Source organism: Styela clava, chromosome 10, assembly GCF_964204865.1.
Source record: "Styela clava chromosome 10, kaStyClav1.hap1.2, whole genome shotgun sequence".
Taxonomy (NCBI): domain Eukaryota; kingdom Metazoa; phylum Chordata; class Ascidiacea; order Stolidobranchia; family Styelidae; genus Styela; species Styela clava.
This window is the reverse complement of record NC_135259.1, coordinates 9,346,903-9,365,718: the sequence shown is the minus strand read 5'-3', so window position 1 is coordinate 9,365,718 and position 18,816 is coordinate 9,346,903. Positions and strand designations below refer to the sequence as shown.

General features: G+C 34.9%; 1 protein-coding gene across 1 annotated transcript in view; it reads right to left on the bottom strand.

Moving 5' to 3' along the window:
• Window positions 1–3,005: 3,005 nt before the first annotated feature.
• Window positions 3,006–18,816, bottom strand: part of LOC120338513 (uncharacterized) — a 42,486-nt gene continuing 26,675 nt past the window's right edge. The window contains exons 19-38 of the mRNA XM_078116703.1: window positions 17,566–17,700; window positions 17,343–17,428; window positions 16,225–16,465; window positions 15,605–15,733; window positions 15,354–15,482; window positions 14,332–14,429; window positions 13,494–13,707; window positions 12,839–12,964; window positions 12,230–12,364; window positions 9,767–9,864; window positions 9,214–9,436; window positions 8,599–8,693; window positions 7,887–8,100; window positions 7,516–7,638; window positions 6,797–6,922; window positions 6,019–6,142; window positions 5,062–5,147; window positions 4,635–4,714; window positions 4,393–4,478; window positions 3,006–4,007 (exon numbers count right to left, since the gene is read on the bottom strand). Of these exons, the coding sequence (XP_077972829.1) occupies window positions 3,872–4,007; window positions 4,393–4,478; window positions 4,635–4,714; window positions 5,062–5,147; window positions 6,019–6,142; window positions 6,797–6,922; window positions 7,516–7,638; window positions 7,887–8,100; window positions 8,599–8,693; window positions 9,214–9,436; window positions 9,767–9,864; window positions 12,230–12,364; window positions 12,839–12,964; window positions 13,494–13,707; window positions 14,332–14,429; window positions 15,354–15,482; window positions 15,605–15,733; window positions 16,225–16,465; window positions 17,343–17,428; window positions 17,566–17,700 (2,684 nt within the window). The 3' untranslated portion in view covers window positions 3,006–3,871. The remainder of the gene's footprint in view (window positions 4,008–4,392; window positions 4,479–4,634; window positions 4,715–5,061; window positions 5,148–6,018; window positions 6,143–6,796; window positions 6,923–7,515; window positions 7,639–7,886; window positions 8,101–8,598; window positions 8,694–9,213; window positions 9,437–9,766; window positions 9,865–12,229; window positions 12,365–12,838; window positions 12,965–13,493; window positions 13,708–14,331; window positions 14,430–15,353; window positions 15,483–15,604; window positions 15,734–16,224; window positions 16,466–17,342; window positions 17,429–17,565; window positions 17,701–18,816) is intronic.

Here is an 18,816-nt window from a genome sequence, read left to right as displayed (position 1 = left end):
TAGTCAATACTGAAACTATTGCTATATTTGATAATAGTAATTGAGCCAAATTCGGAATTATACCACAAAAGGTACTAGTTCGTATTTTCACTACTTCTATTTATATTAGAGTGACACTTGTATATATATATATATACAGACAATTTAAGCCCGACAGAAATATTTAACGAGCATGGACCCATTACGACCGCTCCTTTGATACACTGTTTATCTATAATTTGTGTTGAACAAACAATACACAATATGGCAGCGCGACAGAACTTACCAACTGTGTTCGACAATTATTTCGCATGTTTACGACAAAGGTGGAATAAGGGTGCGATATTTTAGCTTTGATGTACGCGGACGAATAAATTAATAATTTCAGTGACAATGGAAAGCATTTCCCATTCTCATACAAATTGAATATAGCGTTAAAACAATTAACGATATTTACTCATCTAAGTCATCTTGCGATGCCATGGTGTATTTCGTCATATAATTTCAAAATGCAAATCAGACATTATTTAAGTATCGGTATATATGTCCGCAATAATTAAGAATATATATATTGTCATATAGTCATTAGCAAAGTTTCGTTTTGAAAATTACCCACACACCACGTAATGGATATGTTTTATATGAGAAGAGTGTATAATAATACTTATTTGTCTCATCGAATCTTTTTCTTACTGCTTTTCAGAGCGGGTTATTTCTTTAATTACAGGTGGATTTATTTTTATTACGCAGTTTCAGTTTTACGTCAATCGTTTTGCGTACCAAGTTCGTTCACAGAAAATACCATGTTTCTCATGGTACGGTATAAGTGGATATAAGCTGACGAACGCGGTGATTAGAATTTAATGTCAAAGGTCAAAATCTTATTAGTTCGTTAAAGACTTATCCGTTCACTCATTGGTTCACTTGACAGTGATGCATACGATTCAAATTCACATCGATTTAAAACCACCAAATTTCGGGTAATAGGTTCTTTTGTTTCAGAATAACTACAGAATGAAGGCTCTATACCCAGAAAAACTCGGTGTTTATATATTTTTAGACTGCTAGACAGGGACATTTGAATATAAAATCGCGGGGAATAATTGGGAAACATTAATTTTAAGAGGTGGAAGTAAATATCACAAGGTAGTCATTTAATCTGGTATTGGAGTTTCACCAGTAGTTTTACGCCTATGGTGTATCTGCAAATTCGTATACGACCTACTAACTAATAATGCTTATTAACTTTACATTCGTTTGGTTAATTTTACGTGGAATTGAAAAAAATAATATTATAAGTTTTCGGAGATGCAGCCAAACTTATTTTATACAATTTTTGTTACTGATTTCCAGCGAGCGATTATTCACTGTCTGCTTGATTTGCCGTTGTGAATAACTTCAACTAGTAAGCGTTGGTATGCTTTTAAACAAATCTACTCAAAGGTATTTACAACCAGTCATAAAAATTGCATAATTTGCAAATGATTACAGAATATAATGTATTTTAGAGACCAATAATTGGTAATAAAAATAGAAAAATATCTATTAAATGGGGTAATCAAAATAAATGTTGCGCCCTAGGGGGCAAAAAATAAATCAAAATATATGATTGATCAACATGTCATAAATCATCTCTTACATTATTTTTGTCATTAGGTTGTTATGATTTATGTACAGCTAGTTCAAGTATAAGTAAAACAATACATCCAAGCTATGCTGTAAACTATATACAGTATGAATTGTAAACATGTATAACGCAGCCAGGTACATGCCTGTGTAATTCAAAAATAAATTAACAACGGGAGGTTTTGAACATTACTGAAGGGTGGTTTACCTGTTCAATAGTTAAGTCGGCGTTTACGAAAAAAATTAGCCGCTTGTGCGTAAAACGGGCTATATATTATCTATCATAGCCAAGTTATCGGCAACACATAAGCCAATGATTTGGATATTTATTGGTCGATCCTAAACCACCCATTATTCGTTAAATAATTAATTCTTTCGTATTTATTATCATTGTATTCTGATGTCAAATCTTCGTGATTTCCCGTGAAACCGAACCATGGAAGATTTTATCATTATTTTGACTTGATGTGGTGTATTTAAGAAAAAGCACTTTTAGATGCAATAAACACATTGTTTATCTGCTTTTATATACACAATGTAAATTGAAAAAGAAAAATCTGAAATAACATTTCCATGAATATCTGTCAGCTATTTGTGCAGTAGTTACTTGTAGACTCCCTCCTAGAAACAGTTTTGTACACCTCACCCTTGATATGTATTTAACCTACTTTTGGAATATTCATCAAGGCATGCACACATATGCCGTAGCCAATGATGGCTTAGAGGCCATGTCCCCTCCAAAATTTCAATTTTTTGAATTGCAATTTCGCGGCATTTGCAGCGAGTCATAAATTCCTACGTATTTTTTAACACCATTTTGGTCAATTCTTGGACGGATTCACTGAAAACCCGTCGCGTCCTGGCGTACTAACAATAATCCTTCCTCTAAAGTCTAAATGAACCAACCGAAATAGAGGAAAATGTGCGCGTATATAGCTTGGATAACTTCGACAGCGAAGTGAATCTGTAAGAAGATTCTTTAAGTTATTGCTAGGCTGCTTTCATCTTTCCTTGTTCGGAGCAAAAGGCACGAGTAAGCATCGTATTGCGTCAATATACAACAAAAAAAAATTTGGCTCTCGCAAAGTTTTGGGCTGGCTACGTTCTTGACATCCGTGTTTTAGGCCAGTATGGTTTTGTGTATGAATCAGGCGTCGAACATTAATATTTGTAATCTTATTCATATCATTACGAGATGAATAAACAAACATACATACTTCGAGGAACTCGCCTACTGTTGGTTAAAAATAAACAGTCATATCAACTGGAATTTTGTGTTAAACTCAATATAATTACCATACGATTGCCCGTGTGCAAAAGTCGTAACTCGTCGTGCGAATTCCCATAGACTATGGTCTGTAACCAATTCTTTCAACTACGAATATAGCTAAAACAAAGTCTCTAAGTTATACTTTATTTACGTTTGTCTGTGTAGAAATGCAGTGCATGAAAATGATAGTGCAGATTTGTTAGTAGATTATTCTAGACCCATTTTGTACAAGTGATAATTAGCTTCGTTTATTAGTATAATAGAGAATCGTTGGCGTTCGGTAATCGTTTCGAAATGGCCATTATTATTCTAGACCCATTTTGTACAAGTGATAATTAGCTTCGTTTATGAGTATAATAAAGAATTATAGAGAATCGTTTCGAAATGGCCATTAGCCCACGGCCGTGCGGATGGACACAGGAAATCTTTATCAACGCCAATTAGACAATATCTTATGTTAAATCAATAAACAATAGTCCAATAGAAAACGTAACTCACGAGATTAACTGTGACTAAAATAATATGTTGCTATTTCAAGAATAATTTCATCATGGGTAATTAGACGAATGAACAGTTATAATTTCCTCTTTTGCCACTATTTATCGTTTGATAGGCAGTATGATCATTCCACCAGAGGATATATCTGCATATGCTGGGTAAAAGAGTATTTTAGAAACTATTCTTTTGTTACTATATACACTATCTGTTTTTATTTGGAACTTACGGTATGGAGCAATAAATGGCGGTATGGAGCAATAAATGGCGATGAAATGATAATATATATCGTATTGGTTAGGAATGAATGAACGAATTTTTTAATTAGACATTCCTCTAAAAATCTCTACAGCTTACATTAAGTCATATCATATTTTTTGATTTGTTTATTTTTTATATCGAACCAATTTTCAGCAATTCAATTTTAATTTTGATTGCATTACTAGACCAAGTTGACTTGAAGGCACGTCCAAGTTATCCAAAACTTAATATTGAATGAAATTAGGAAACTGGTAGAACAAAGCTGGCTTGGCATCCAGATGCAATGAAGACAGTTTGTGGTTTCACATCGTATTTGCCTGTGGTCGCATCTTTGACAATGGTCAAAGCGAGAGTTGGAGAATATTCAGTGTTGCATCTGTAATATGAAAGATATTTAATCTTAAAATAAATAAGAGGTTGATTAAAAATGTGCGGTTTGTATGTCTCTTACTGTATTTACTATTGTAAGCAAAAATCCTAGAAAATAAGGCTTGAAATTGAGAATAAAATTGTATAAAAAAGACGAAATAAAAACTTTGAGATTGGAATATATTCCCTGATATCTTATAATCTGGGTGAGGCAAAGGTGGTCTAACGGTCAAATTGTTCGACATAACTGTGTTGTCATAGCAAATTACCTATATCTGGTTTAAATCCCATGCACCTCACCTGGGGTGTAATAAATTGAGTAGGCATTTGACTTGATAGTCTTCGCCATTAGAACAATACAAAATTTGAATATTTATCAAATTAAAACTTACGCAATAGGAACGCCAGTTGGTGTTGTGGAGCATTCTGTGGTGGTAAACCATTGTCGATGACAGTCAAAACTGAATAGTTCAATTTCCTACAAACAAATAAGGTTAATCACAGACACGTTATATAGATATGTGAGATGCCTATCCATTTCTTTCAGTAATCTATTGGGTATTCAGTTTATATTTAATACAGTTTGGATGATAAGATCTCTGTACGACAAACTGATATTAAATCTACTAATTACCATTGTCATTGCAGAATCTGTGAATGCTTTATTGATACTGGAATATGTTGAAGTTTTGGCGCAAATCGAAGAACCAGCGCCTGGAGATGTACAAATAAAATGTTATTATTGCACTTCGAAAAGGTATTGAGACGCCCAATTCTTACTCAAATAACTATAATTATTTTATCACTGATAAATATAATGATATGTATTTGATATATTGTTTTGCAGTAGTTGAAATTAATAGCAAAATTATTTTTTATAATTCAAATACTATTCTGATGTGGCCAATGATTCTACCGTCTGAAATTAGTACCATGGGATTGGCGATGCTAGACACGTGAATACGACGGTTGGTAAGTCAAGAATAATATAATTTCTATTCCAGTAAGGAAATTCACATTGCAATATACATTACTATTCGTATAGTTATCCAGTTACTTACCGCTTGATGTGGTAGCAGTAAAAGTTGTTGCAGCCCTCGTAGAGGCCGCTGCAGTGACCAATTCGAGTGGTACTTTAAAGAAACCCCTTTATGAGAATAATAGAGAAAAATATTTTATAAAGGGCTATAAACATGCATGATATTTGGATTATTATGAACAGATATGATAGCGTGGGGACTGGGGAGTCAGGAGCAGATCCCCCCATTTTGAGACTCTTTCAGTGATATTGATGAATCTGGGGAGTTGTGAGCAGATCCCCCCATTTTGAGACTCTTTCAGTGATATTGATGAATCTGGGGAGTCGTGAGCAGATCCCCCCATTTTGAGACTCTTTCAGTGATATTGATGAATCTGGGGAGTTGTGAGCAGATCCTCCCATTTTGAGACTCTTTCAGTGATATTGATGAATCTGGGGAGTTGTGAGCAGAAATCCCCATTTTGAGACTCTTTCAGTGATATTGATGAATCTGGGGAGTCGTGAGCAGATCCCCCCATTTTGAGACTCTTTCAGTGATATTGATGAATCTGGGGAGTCGTGAGCATATCCCCCCATTTTGAGACTCTTTCAGTGATATTGATGAATATATTCCATAGCTGCAGAACAGACTTGATTATGATTGAATATTTTTCAGAACTTAGATTAAAAACAAGCGAATAGTAAAAGTTTGAAAACGAGCTGAGCAATAGGAATCAATCTTTTTTTCAAATCTGAAAAATGAAGACTATTGCAATCACAAAATTTTTTCTGGGACATTTGCGATGTGTCAAATGAACAAAATCACAAGTTGCTGCAATGGATGAGAACTCGGGCAGGTCATTCTACAATGAGTGTATAACGATTTGTCCTGTAAGCTCAAATTTAATGTTGTATCATTTTCAAAAAATAGATAAAAAGATCTATATCAAACGAGCTGATTCCTGAATACCTATACTTTTTGGTGGCCTCAAAAACTTACATATAAGCATTGTAGGTGCTTTGAGCCGTGCTTTCAAAATCTTGTTCGAACTGGCAAGATAGGGGATGACTTGAAGAATCACAAACGGTAATTGTGTCTTCGGTAAACAAGCACAACTTGGTTTCTAAAAAAAAAAAGAACACTAGCCAAGGATCCATTGAAGATTCCATAAATAAATAGTTATTGTGCATAGTGAGGGAGCAAAAACAGTTTCAAAATTGGCGAAGGGTAGAATTTAACAACAGAGGTTAGTACCACTAGGCTAAAGACTATTGTCATCTTTGCCTATACTCTGTCTCAAGTTGATAGTCTTGAGTTCGATCCTTAAAAAGTCTATACCTCAATTCTACCATGATGTTACAAATTGTTTGAGCCAGCGGTTCTTAAAGACTGCGTATTTGAATCAATAAATTCTCAATGTCGTTTACTTTCTTTTACGTAGTACCTGCCTCTATTGTTATGCATCTCCTTTGTAACAATGAAGTTAGACACTACTTGTCACAATATAGCAAGCTGCAGTTTATTTATCTTCTGAATGGAGTTTAGCGAACATGATTGATTTTGTATCAAGCAGAGAAAAGAGGAAGAGTTAACCTTTGGCCTTTATTCATTAGGTCTACATGTTTACAAACTTTAAAAGACATAAAGTACACATTAACGATCAGAAAGACAGCATTTTTTTCGTGTAGGTGCGCTGTATTTAGCATCAGTGTCTCCAACCAGTTTCAAAGCAAATTGAGGATCACAGAGGTAATACAGCTATTCTAAGTAAACTCACCCATACATACTGCTCCGTCTCCTAAGAATCCACTATCACATGTACAACTATAGGAACCAGGCGTATCTTCACATGTGGCGTGTAGTCCACAAAGCGTGCTATCTACACTTGTACATTGTGTTGTATCTGTTAAATAAAAGTGCACTTTCATAAATAGGAGTGTCTAGAAATTCATCACAGAACACAAAGTTAGTCAAACTGGTGCAACGTATGGCCTCGAATACTGGGATGTACACAACACACAACAGTAGCGTAATAACAATTGCCAGCGAACGATAGTATCGTGTTAAATGTGACTCCGATTCGAATAGTCTCATCGAAATATTGTTTAATTGTGCACTCAATTATTATAAATCAAAAACATAGAAAAAATGTTGAGAATATATTTATATATACATAATTTCCTACGAACCTGTGCTCGAACATACATGTTATAAAGATAAAACATCTAACTCGGAATATAATAACTTCTCAAATATCAGGCATATCAAGACTCGAAAATTTTCAAGGTATGATGAATAGTTTCAAAAACATAACGTTTATCCATTGAGAATATATTTATATACATAATTTCCTAAGAACCTGTGCTCGAACATACATGGTATAAAGATAAAACATCTAACTCGGAATATAATAAATTTTTAAATATCAGACATATCAAGAATCGAAAAATTTCAAGGTATGATGAATAGTTTCAAAAACATAACGTTCATCCGTACCGTTACACGTTTGACCATCTCCTGTGTATCCACTCTTGCAAGCACAAGCGAAAGAGCCTTCATTATTTGTGCAAATTGCATCTGCGTGACATCCACCATTGTTTGTTGAACATTCGTTAACATCTGGAGTAAACATGACATAGTGATGGGGGTATGACATACAAATGGGGGTAATGAACGAAGCTGATTTACCAAACAGATTTTAACGCCATAAATACTGTCTAAAATTGTTCAGATCGTTTTTGACCACTGGCTATTATTTTGTCAAAAAATATTCCGGTAGATACATATTTAATCTGAAATATCACATACATTTTAGTAATTCATAACTGAAGCTGGTATTTTTGAATGGATGGAGAAAATACACAAACCCTGGCAGGAGTTGGTTTCTGTAGCGTCTTCATAACCATTTATACATGTGCAGCTGTAGGTTCCATCATAAGAACATGTCGAGAAAAAGTCGCATCGAAGAACAGGAACCGTGGTCTTGACAATCTCACTGGGATCTTCTCCGTACCTTGCTGTAAAAGCAGTTTGATCGGCCGCTGCGTCGTGTCCAGAGTTTGCTTTGAAAGATGTCAAAATCTGTCACAAAACAAGAAAATTGACCAATATATTCCGCAGTAAACTAGGCAAGAAATACAAGGAAGAAAGTTACAAATTTCTTTTGTTTGTATAATCTAGCTATCGCGTACCTCCAATAGTAAAAACGCAATTCAGAAATACTGCAACAATATCCCAAAATTTGGAATTTGGAATCAGCTCACTGTGTGGAGGAAGATAGTAATTTCGCTTGAGGAAAACCAAAGACAAGACTTAATTATATGAAGAATCAAGACCTCTCATCCGGATACTATTCCATGTCAGGTACGGGATAGCCGGATGTATGAACTTGATGGTCCACTCACACTTAATTATCCCCCGAAATGATTCGATTCTGTGAGCCCATGAATATTAATCAGAGGTGCAATGGCAAGCGAATTTTTGATTCTTAGACCCATTCGCCATCCGCTGAGCGATTGTTTAAAAAGACCTGTTTTAGAAGCAACTCTTTATTTAAAAAGTCATATATATAGAACTCACTTCTTCATTTTCTGTTGCTTGCTCTCCACTAGGATTGGTTAATAAATAATCAATGGCGGTACGAACTCTCGCAAATGCGGGACAGGAACTCACATCTGAATTCAAAGATATTAGTTTTAATGTAACATTTTGAACTTTGATAATAATAATAAATAAAATATATACAGGGAGTCCTCGACTTACGATGTTGCTCCGTTCTTGAGAAGCGGTGTAACCCGAATTTCAGTTCAAGTCAGAACATTATACTGTACAGTACATAAATTACTCTATACAAATCGTACTGTATTGCAAAGTATGGTACAGTAATAAAATGTACAAATAATGCAAAAAGTACGATGTAAATGACGAAAAGCAATGAGCCCAAAGCACTGATTTTCTCGATCACAATGATCCAGTTTAAGGGCTTAGATATTACAGTACAGTATTATCTTTTATATTTTTATGGAGTGCGTTCGTAAATTCGAAACAGCGTTATGGAGTGCGCGTTCGTAACCTCGAAACAGCGTAAGTCGCAACCGTCGTAACCCGAGGACTCCCTGTATTTATCTCGTGACCATTCATATAATCATCATGAACGGCAATATTTAATAGTTTGGAAATATATTAAGCACTCACGGAAGCATGTGTTTGGATCATTTCCTGCTATAAATTCTGCTTCACATGTACAAATGAATGCGCCATCTTCAGCGTTGCTGCACGTAGAATAGAAATCGCATCGCAGAAGGCTGATAACCGATACAATATCGGAATCGATGGTAGCACCATCATGTTCAAGATTGTAAGAATCCGCTGAGACACCGACAGGCTTGCCTGTAGCTGCGGCATATTCTTGCAATATCTTGAATAAAAAATTTCATTGCACATTTTGTGGATGTATATCGGCAACTAAATAAGGAGGACAATCTTTGTACAAACATACATGTTTTTTGCATGATTTTTATGCCTAAATATGCTTTTTTAGGAACTACAATATTGAAGAGATTTTTTCTGAAGCGTATATGATTGACTGTTCCATATCCTTACAGCAGTAATTGCAAATATAGAAGTATTTTAAGAAAGGTATAAGGTTCAAACGCCATTTTCACCATGTACTGCAATGAATAGTCTAAAAAATTCATTTCATAGAAATGAAGAAATAAACAATAAACCAGAAAAATGAGTTATGTACCTTTCTTGCTGCAGTTTTCTCTTCATCTGTTGCCGTTGAACTTCCAACCGTTTTGATTGCGCCTTTAACCTTGGCAAACGCATCACATGTTGTAACATCTATTAATGAATATTCGACAAATATATATATATGCTAAGTATGTACATGCAAAATAATCACTTATACGCCTTGCTTCTCAACTGCGCTATTAGAGTATCAAAAGGTGTAAAGCGTTTTCACTGCAATATATTTCGGTCTGTAGGAGATGTAACAGCATAAAGACGGGATGGCGATATTAGTGTTGTTTATCCTTTATATTAGGATTAAGGCTGTTTTTCCCATGGAATAGATGCACTGGTTCGTTGCCAATGTGGGAATGGCCTATTCCAATAACATGGACTGGTTGGATGGGATAGGATTTACATATTTATCCCGGGGGAGAGGAAAGCCGATAAAACGGCTCATCCATATGGCGAACCACGGCCTCTCGTCCGGTTATCATTCCAAGTCGGGTATGGGATTAGGTATATATATTGTTTGTTTTTCGGAAGCATGGACTTGGTGGTGGAGGAAGCAGTAACCGACAAGCGGTTACGTGAACCACCCAACGACGGCAAGGAGTCCAGCAATCCTCTCGCACATAACCATCCCTGCATGGGATTCGAACCAGCGAACCCACGCAGAGTAATTAGAGGTGCGGTGGCGAGCATATTCCTACTAATTCCTCCTGGGTTCAGTTAAGTTTTGAACTCAATACAATGCTGACTTCTTCAGTATTGCCAGTCTGCTTTCCGGTACTCGGTATTAGTGTTGTTGCAATTTAGCCAAACTAGCTACTCACAAACCGACGTCGGCTATAGGCTAGGCTTGGTTGACAAATTGCATGCCACTGTATGTTATTTTAAATGGATAAACCTAATTTGGTCATTCATGCCCATAATAATTTTCAGAAGATGGCCACGTAATACACATCGGTAAATGTACATGTATGTGATTCATTGTCATTTATAAAATTACCCACAAAAGATGAATATTAACTAAAGCCGCAATATAGTGACAACAATAGGTTCCTACTAAATTTTGATCGAGGTCTTCCAAAACTAATTCATTCAGTCTATGTGATAGTTATCCCATTGTACAGTATTGCATTGTTGAGTTAAAGCATTGATTAACTGACTGCGTAGCCTACTACTTTAGTGTTTTTAGTCTGGCCGCGTACCACCGACAAAACCTCTCGTAGGGTGGGAAATGTTCCACAAGAATCGTGCTATGGAAGTATTTTATATTATGGCACCACATCCATTTTTAGACGTTTAAAAACGTTCTGTATTAATTGGGTTCAAGATTGCAATAGAATTAACGTAGTTTACAGTCAGCGCTGAAGGGATATAAATTATAATCATCGCCAACATTTAATTACCGCAAAACTCGAACAAATATATTTTGCCCAACCTAGTCTACAAAATGGAATAACCTCAACACTTGAAGATTATGTCGATCAGCCAACACATAAACAGGAACATCGGTCAGAGATCGAAGATTAATCGATCGAAAGTTAGGGGATCCCCCCATTCATTCACTCTGACTCTATAGTGACACCGCATGTCCCATCACTAATTAATTAATAACTCGCTAATTATACGACATAATTCATCCAAAACCAATAGGCTTCCCGTCCGAGCAATGATGAATGCACATGCAATTTGGAGCAGATTCAACCTCGCTCTCGTGAGATATCGCGTGCATCTAACAGACAGTAAGACAAACAGATAAATACCTATCAACATACTTACCGATCTTAAGATCGATAAGTAACAAGTAGCAATAGTAACATTCGTATGATGTATCAAGGCACTATCAGGGTATCTCGTCACGCATAGACCACCGCCGCTGAACGCATCCTTCGTTGCCGATTTCACAATGCATTGTGGGCGTACAACATAAAACGGGCAAAAACATCCCCGTCTCGTTTCGTTTAGGTGGGAAGTAGCGAGCGAGGGCAATCTAAAGACAGATCTGGTAGTCTATAATCCTGTTCAGGGAATACATACAATACGAGTACAGTATAGAAGTTGAAGAGAATGCGCCACAACCATATTTTGGTCAACTCAAATGTTAATTGTTCCTAATAATTACAAAGCTGCTCGCGTACCACTAGTGGTAGTGTAACTTGTGTTATAAACGCTAATGTAACTACTTGCTTCTAATAGCGAATGTTTTTTGCTTGAAACAAGGTCGTTGCTCAAATTCATTTTCTATTTGATATTTTCATACATCTTTTCATGCGAAAAAGTTGATGACGTATTTCCTGCCCTCGCTCAAGTATTGCTTGCACTAGTTTTATCGTTTTAGTTTGAGTCATCATTTGTATCACCATTGCGTGCTTATTTGACCTCTGAAGGAGTTAGCGGGATTCATTTCGCTTAGTATTGTAGGGCGTATAAAGAACAATCCAGATGGGGAATGAAAGTTCCCTGTACTTGCCTTCACACAACCCGTAATGTCCTTCTCCAAAGTATCCTTCATTGCAAGTGCAAGTATGCCCTCCTTCAATATTATCACAACGGGCATTCGTGTCGCAATTATGTCCACTACCCTCTCCTACACACTCATCATGATCTAATATAAAATATTATTTACAATATAACTAGTATTGATAATAATGTATGAGGGTACATTTCAACATGGGTGACTATTTATTACTATAATAACATAAATGCATGGAAAGATTCATATAATAAAAATTTATTTTGATTCAAGCAAATATTCTCTCACAGTAATAGGATAACGTCCAAATATGTAATAATTTCCAAACAAAAAAGACATTTGTGTACGGATTGTAGCCAGACCACGTTTCCACCATTTTTCCTAGATAGCTAAGCTAACTAGGAGAAAATATATTATTTTTTTAAAATTTTGTGCTCAATGCGTATCAGATCTGAAAATACTTTTTTTTGAACAATCGTGTAATTTTATAAACTTTTCTCTGTTTACGGCCTTGCATATTTTTTTGTTATCATCCATCATTAATGACTATCTCCCATGAGTTTAAATTGCTTTCAATTCAGTTCTCTATATATATGTAATATGCACCTGAGCATGTAGTGCCGTTTCCATAGAACCCATCCTTGCATGTACAAGTATAAGAGCCCTCCGTATTTGCACAATCAGCGTTTGCATGACAATCGTTTTCTACTCCTTCTGCACATTCATCGACATCTATAAAAATATGGTTCTTACATTATTTTCCATTTTGCCTAACGCAACCCGAAATTATGGCTCTTAATTTGCAAGAAAATGCTCGATACTCTTATATCTAGATTGTCTCCTGGCTTAATCAAATAATTACATACATTTGTTTTTAGGTCGTCTCTCCGAACATGTGGACCTGCGGAATCACTTTAAAATAAATGACAACTTCGACTTTTCAGTATGTTACTGTGTTTCTCTTCGTTTTTAATTCAATGTTTTAGCCAATCAGAAACAATCAAATTTTCTAAAAACTCAGTGCTGGCGATGTAGATCAGAGATGTCAGGTGTTCGAATTTTTTCAGCTTATTGATCATTTCGGCTCAGGCCCTTCGTTAGACGATATGGTATCAAAATTGTTTCGTGAAACCTAATTAAAACAATCATGAATGCGTGTACTAGTGCACTACATATTAACATAATAACAATTAACAAAACACTATTGCAAGTGGACCCGGACCAAATATAACTGAAGATTTGGTATTGTTTTCTACTGTACCTGTGCAGCTATTCGCATCGGTCCCATCTTGGTATCCAGTTATACACGTGCATGTATAGGCCACATCATCGTAAGAACATGTAGAAAAGAAGTCACATCGTAGTAAATTCAAAACATCTTCGACATCACCATCTATTGTATCGTATCTTGCTCGGTACGCAGATTGCGTAACACCAATTGGTCGCCCAGAAGCATCTTCGTAATTTTGTAAAGTCTGAATATGAGATAAGAAAAGATAAATCACAGCCTTGTAGCCGATACGTTCAATTTTAAAACAGGGCATGATAGATACACCCAATCTCAATTTTGAAAACTACAGCCGACGAGAAGTTAAAATTACTACAAGCTGAAATAAACCTGTTACTCAATTCTGCGAAATCGATGACATAAAGTATGGTTGGAACTTGAAACAACATTTTTTTCGCTGGTTTCAGTCCAGTGGCCAGAATTGACAGGTAAGCCATGCAATCATGCCTTCTTCAGTCATCGAGGCACAGAAATATATTTGGTTATTTTGTTAAAAATGAAAATTATGAGTACAGTTATTTGTTCCGTGCCGCCTGGCAGAAAACGTTTCTAATCTATATCTTTTTTTTCAATATAGCCAAATGCAATGTGGTAAACGTTAAACAACAAATCAGTTAATGAAATATGCCTGTGATGTTCTCGGAAACATTTCAAAAAAGGGAAAAACTAATATATATAATAACTGAGAATGCCGTTATGGTACAATCGATACAAACACAAGTATTGAACAATTAAAAGGTTCGAACTAAACGGTTTTACTTGAAAATTAGTTAATTAATTAGTTAAACACTTTAATAAAAATAGCACTCACCAATCTTGCCGCTGTTTTATCTTCTTCACTTGCCGACACAGATCGAATAGTCTCGATCGCACTTTTGAGTGCCTCGAACGTGTCACATGTCAAAACATCTGAAATTTAACGATGTTTTTGCATTACGAGAATAAATTATATAAACACAACTTACATTTAACGACGCTCCCAAAGTATGTGCATCAAAATGGGGCACACCGTGAACCCTAACCTGGTACACATACTATGTTCAGGATGTGCGCTTTCTTGGTGCACATACTTCTGGAGCTCCCATTTAACTTAACTAACTTTAAATAGGTATTAATTGTTGCTCATTTTTGCCATTTCCATATTTCAAAATAATAGAGCGCAGCCGTAGAACTCTCTTAGGCCAATTTTATTTTCTGTAATTTTTTGTATGAAAATTGACAATCAATAAAAGTGGAAATGAAATAGAAAAAATACCCGAATTTCGGGTGTTATCTACACAATGAAAAAACATGACTTGTCAGTTCTTTAATTACTTTATTTAACACTTTAACTTATGTTTATGTATGATTTCAGTAATTTCAATAAGAATCGGTAATCTGGGATGCTTTAAACAACAGTCTCTCTAGTTCTAGTTCTAGTTTTCTCTCTAGTCTAAAATATATCTCAAATTACATGGGTTCTGTTTTTGAGTCACTCCGTTACCTCAAAATTTTACAATATTATCATTGGATTACAACATCAACAAATACAGCAGTTGTACGAATTTGATTACCGGTAGATCTATTTAATTTCAATTTTTGAATAAGTCAGAATACGAACAAAATATAAATCATGATTTTAAAATAATTTAACACTATCAAAATATATTTAAAATTGTATACACTATCTATCATCTATATCACTATATATCATTTCGAATTTCAATAACTTGCACAGGACAACTTCTTGAACAAGACAAAGCTTTCAAAGGTACCAGCTGGTGTCACCCAGTTCAGTCTATAACTATCGTCTATAATAATATACATTTCACCTCCATTTAGTTTAAATCTTACTTGTGCAATCGTCGGCTTGTCCACTCCCCATATATTGGTCATTGCAAGCACATTCGTGGGATCCTTCAGTATTTGAGCATGATGCGTGAGTATCGCAAGTGTCTGTTTCCTGGTCGCACTCATTAATATCTATATATATATTTGAAGACTTTATAGTAGCTCAAAACTTGAAAATATTTTATAAAAATAAAGTTTCCATAATTTCCCGGAAAATATCAATAATAAATTTATTTGGAAGAAAATTCGCACACCTTCACAAGTCATGCCATCTCCATCATATCCTGGGTTGCAGTCGCACGCAAAACTGCCCTGATTATTTGTGCATGTAGCCTTTACTTCATCAGCACAATTATCAGTTTCCAATGTACATTCGTTTTTGTCTGGGAAATATTTAGAAATATCCTTGTGACAAACCAAAATTTGTTTACATATTTTATACAATGCAAATGGACTTGCATCTGTGATTTTATGTTGTTTAAAAATCTACAAAAGAAGTTTTTGTACAGATTGATTATAAATAATTACCTTGAAAAAATTACATACCGTATATTAATATTTGCTTATTGTTTTGTTATAGTGAGGCCATATAGTATTATGAGCGAACATCTTTATTAGGCTTAGGCCCGGAAAAAACTTCAATCCCACAGCAGGCACTTGTTTATTTAAGGTTCTAAATTTGGTTCTAATTTGGAATAACAAAATCAATTCAACCTTACTGTAAACCGTGTCAAATAACAAAAAAGGCGGTCGTCAAGCAAATTCTACAAAAATTAAGAAAGTTAGCTTAGACGGAAATCGCACAGACTCCATATCATGAAGTGTCTAATTTATACTTTACTAGGGATATGGTATATATATAAGTTCTGCTCACCCACACACTGATTTGGGTTTGTGTCATGATCAACATAGCCGACGTTACAGGTGCAACTGTATGATATCATTCCATCATTATCTTCCTCAGTACAGGAAGAAAAATAATCACATCTTCCTTGTTCGATGAGAGTAGCAATTGCAGAATCGGGTTCAGTTCCATCCGAATGATATTTCGCTTTGTAAGAAGCACTGGATACTCCGGGAGCTTTACCATCGGCAGCACTGTACTCATTGACAAACTGTTCGCAAAATAAAACAAAAATGTCGTATGCCCTAAGAAACAGTTGCTAGTAGCACAACGATTTAGTGTTATTTTGATTGAAATTTCGTCTTGTATATTATGATACTGCTATCAGTACACTATATTTTAAATTGAACAATATGAATTGAATAACATGGATTTAATTTTAGAAATTAATTGAATAGGTCTAAGGTTCTTGGCTGAATAGGGTCAATTTTTCTATGTTAACGGTTAAAGTATTTTCACTGAAATTCTCAGCCCTGGTATTAAAATATGCTTCACTATTTGATAAAAACATTGAAAATGATTGACTTTATAAAATATTGTGCCTATATGTTAATTTATTGGATCCATCTCATTCCTATCTATTTGTTTCATATTTTGTAATTGGTGGATAATATATCTCACTTTTTACTTCTTCTTAAATAATACAAAACAGTGGTGCTGAAATAAATGTATGGACACAAAATCCAAACGACCGAATGCGAGTATGCAATCTGTCACATTATACTACCAGTACCAGCATTCACGATGTCATAAAAACATGTTCCCATAATTAAAAATTATACAGCGCATTTTAGATAAAATATCAGATTTCACAGAAAATTTAGGAACAAATTAAAATAATAGCCGTTTAGCAAAAAATACAATCTTTATTAAGCACTGAAAATTTTAAAGCAATTGGTCAATTAGTGAATGAGAGAAGCGATTTTTCCACAACACCAAAAAGAAAATACCAACAAGGTCAACAACAACAACATTCTAATAGCAAAATGATCCACTGCTCGACTTCATGTCCAATGACAGAATTAAAATATATATGCATAATTTAAAGCATAATTTGAATGTATGAAAAAAAAGTGTTTATAGCATACATCTAAGTCGTCTTGGCTAGTGCTGCCACTTCTATAGTTATCAATTGTTTGTTTCCATAAATCAAAAGTAGAACACGACAATACATCTGTAAAATATATAAAGATAAATTAGAAAAAGTTTGGAAATCATGATTGAGTACAAAAAAATGCGATACACCAGATATTAAAAAAAAATTGGAGTAAAACAAATGCATTGTGCTCAAAAAAATTAAATTATTCTTACCCAGGCAATCATTATCATATCCAGTTCCATAATAACCAGATTTACAAGAACAAGTAAAACTCCCAGCGTTGTTACTACAATTTCCATTAGTTACGTCGCAATTATTACTCCCACCCTCTGCACATTCATCAATATCTGAATAAAGAATTATAAATAGAGTATTTTTCAAATGATGAACAATATAATTACATCAACATTTTTCCATGATCTAACATTTCCAAGTAACGCAGATAGGGTGAATACCAACTTGTGATAAAAAGACAAGAGAGCTACGCCCAAATATATGGACACGTCTGTTCGCAGTACAGTTCGGTTTACCGTACCGTCAGATCACAGTCTACAAATATATTCACACCAAGCGAAGCAGTACAGTAGGACACAAAATGGCGTCCGATGTCCGCAGAAAGTTTAATGACGTCATAGCAAACAAAAACAAATCTCACAGAGCTAACAGAAATATTTAAAATGAATAAAAGTAATAGCCTTCTAGAGAACAATTTCATCTTTAACCAGTAAAAATTTCGAAGCAATCGGTCCAGTAATGAAAGAGAAAAGCGGTTTTTTAGATTTTCCACCAGATGTCCAAAAAGTGTCAAAGAACAACAACAACAAGACCAACATAATATTGAAACGATCGTTATGTCCACTATGTGTCCAATAATAAAAATGATATTTTCAAAAAGGTAAAGGCTGCAGGTTCTTAAACAGTGAATATTGGGTGCTCTCGTAGTGTGTATACCAGGTTAGGTTTGGGACATAATTTTTTTCCGATTTTCCCTATTTTAGTTCGATTACGAGTTCGGGGACTGTCTGTGTTGGCCAAGTGATTATACCCCCTGTCCATAGGCTTCCGTCCCTTTACAAAACTTGATGGAAGAACAAAATTAGTTACCTCCATATTGGTACACTTCTGGAGCGCCAAATATTGTACAGGGTGACCCCCAAAAACGAACCCAGAAAATTCTTAATAATTACTTTTACGAAAATGTAGTGTATGACAGTGATTGACAATTTTGCGCAACAGATGCAAGTCTGTCTCCAATGACAAAGAGGTAACTTGGAAGTTTGGAACCTATTCTAGGAAAACTTTTGTGAAAGGCGTACTAGAGTTCTGAAACTTTTTGGGTATATTAATACACGAATAGAAGTTCAATCGCGAAGAAAATTACCAAATTTTTTTCATTTGCGTAGAATTATAAAATTTATGGGTTAAGTTTCTTAGGTTTCATCGATAATATTTAAAAAAAAAAA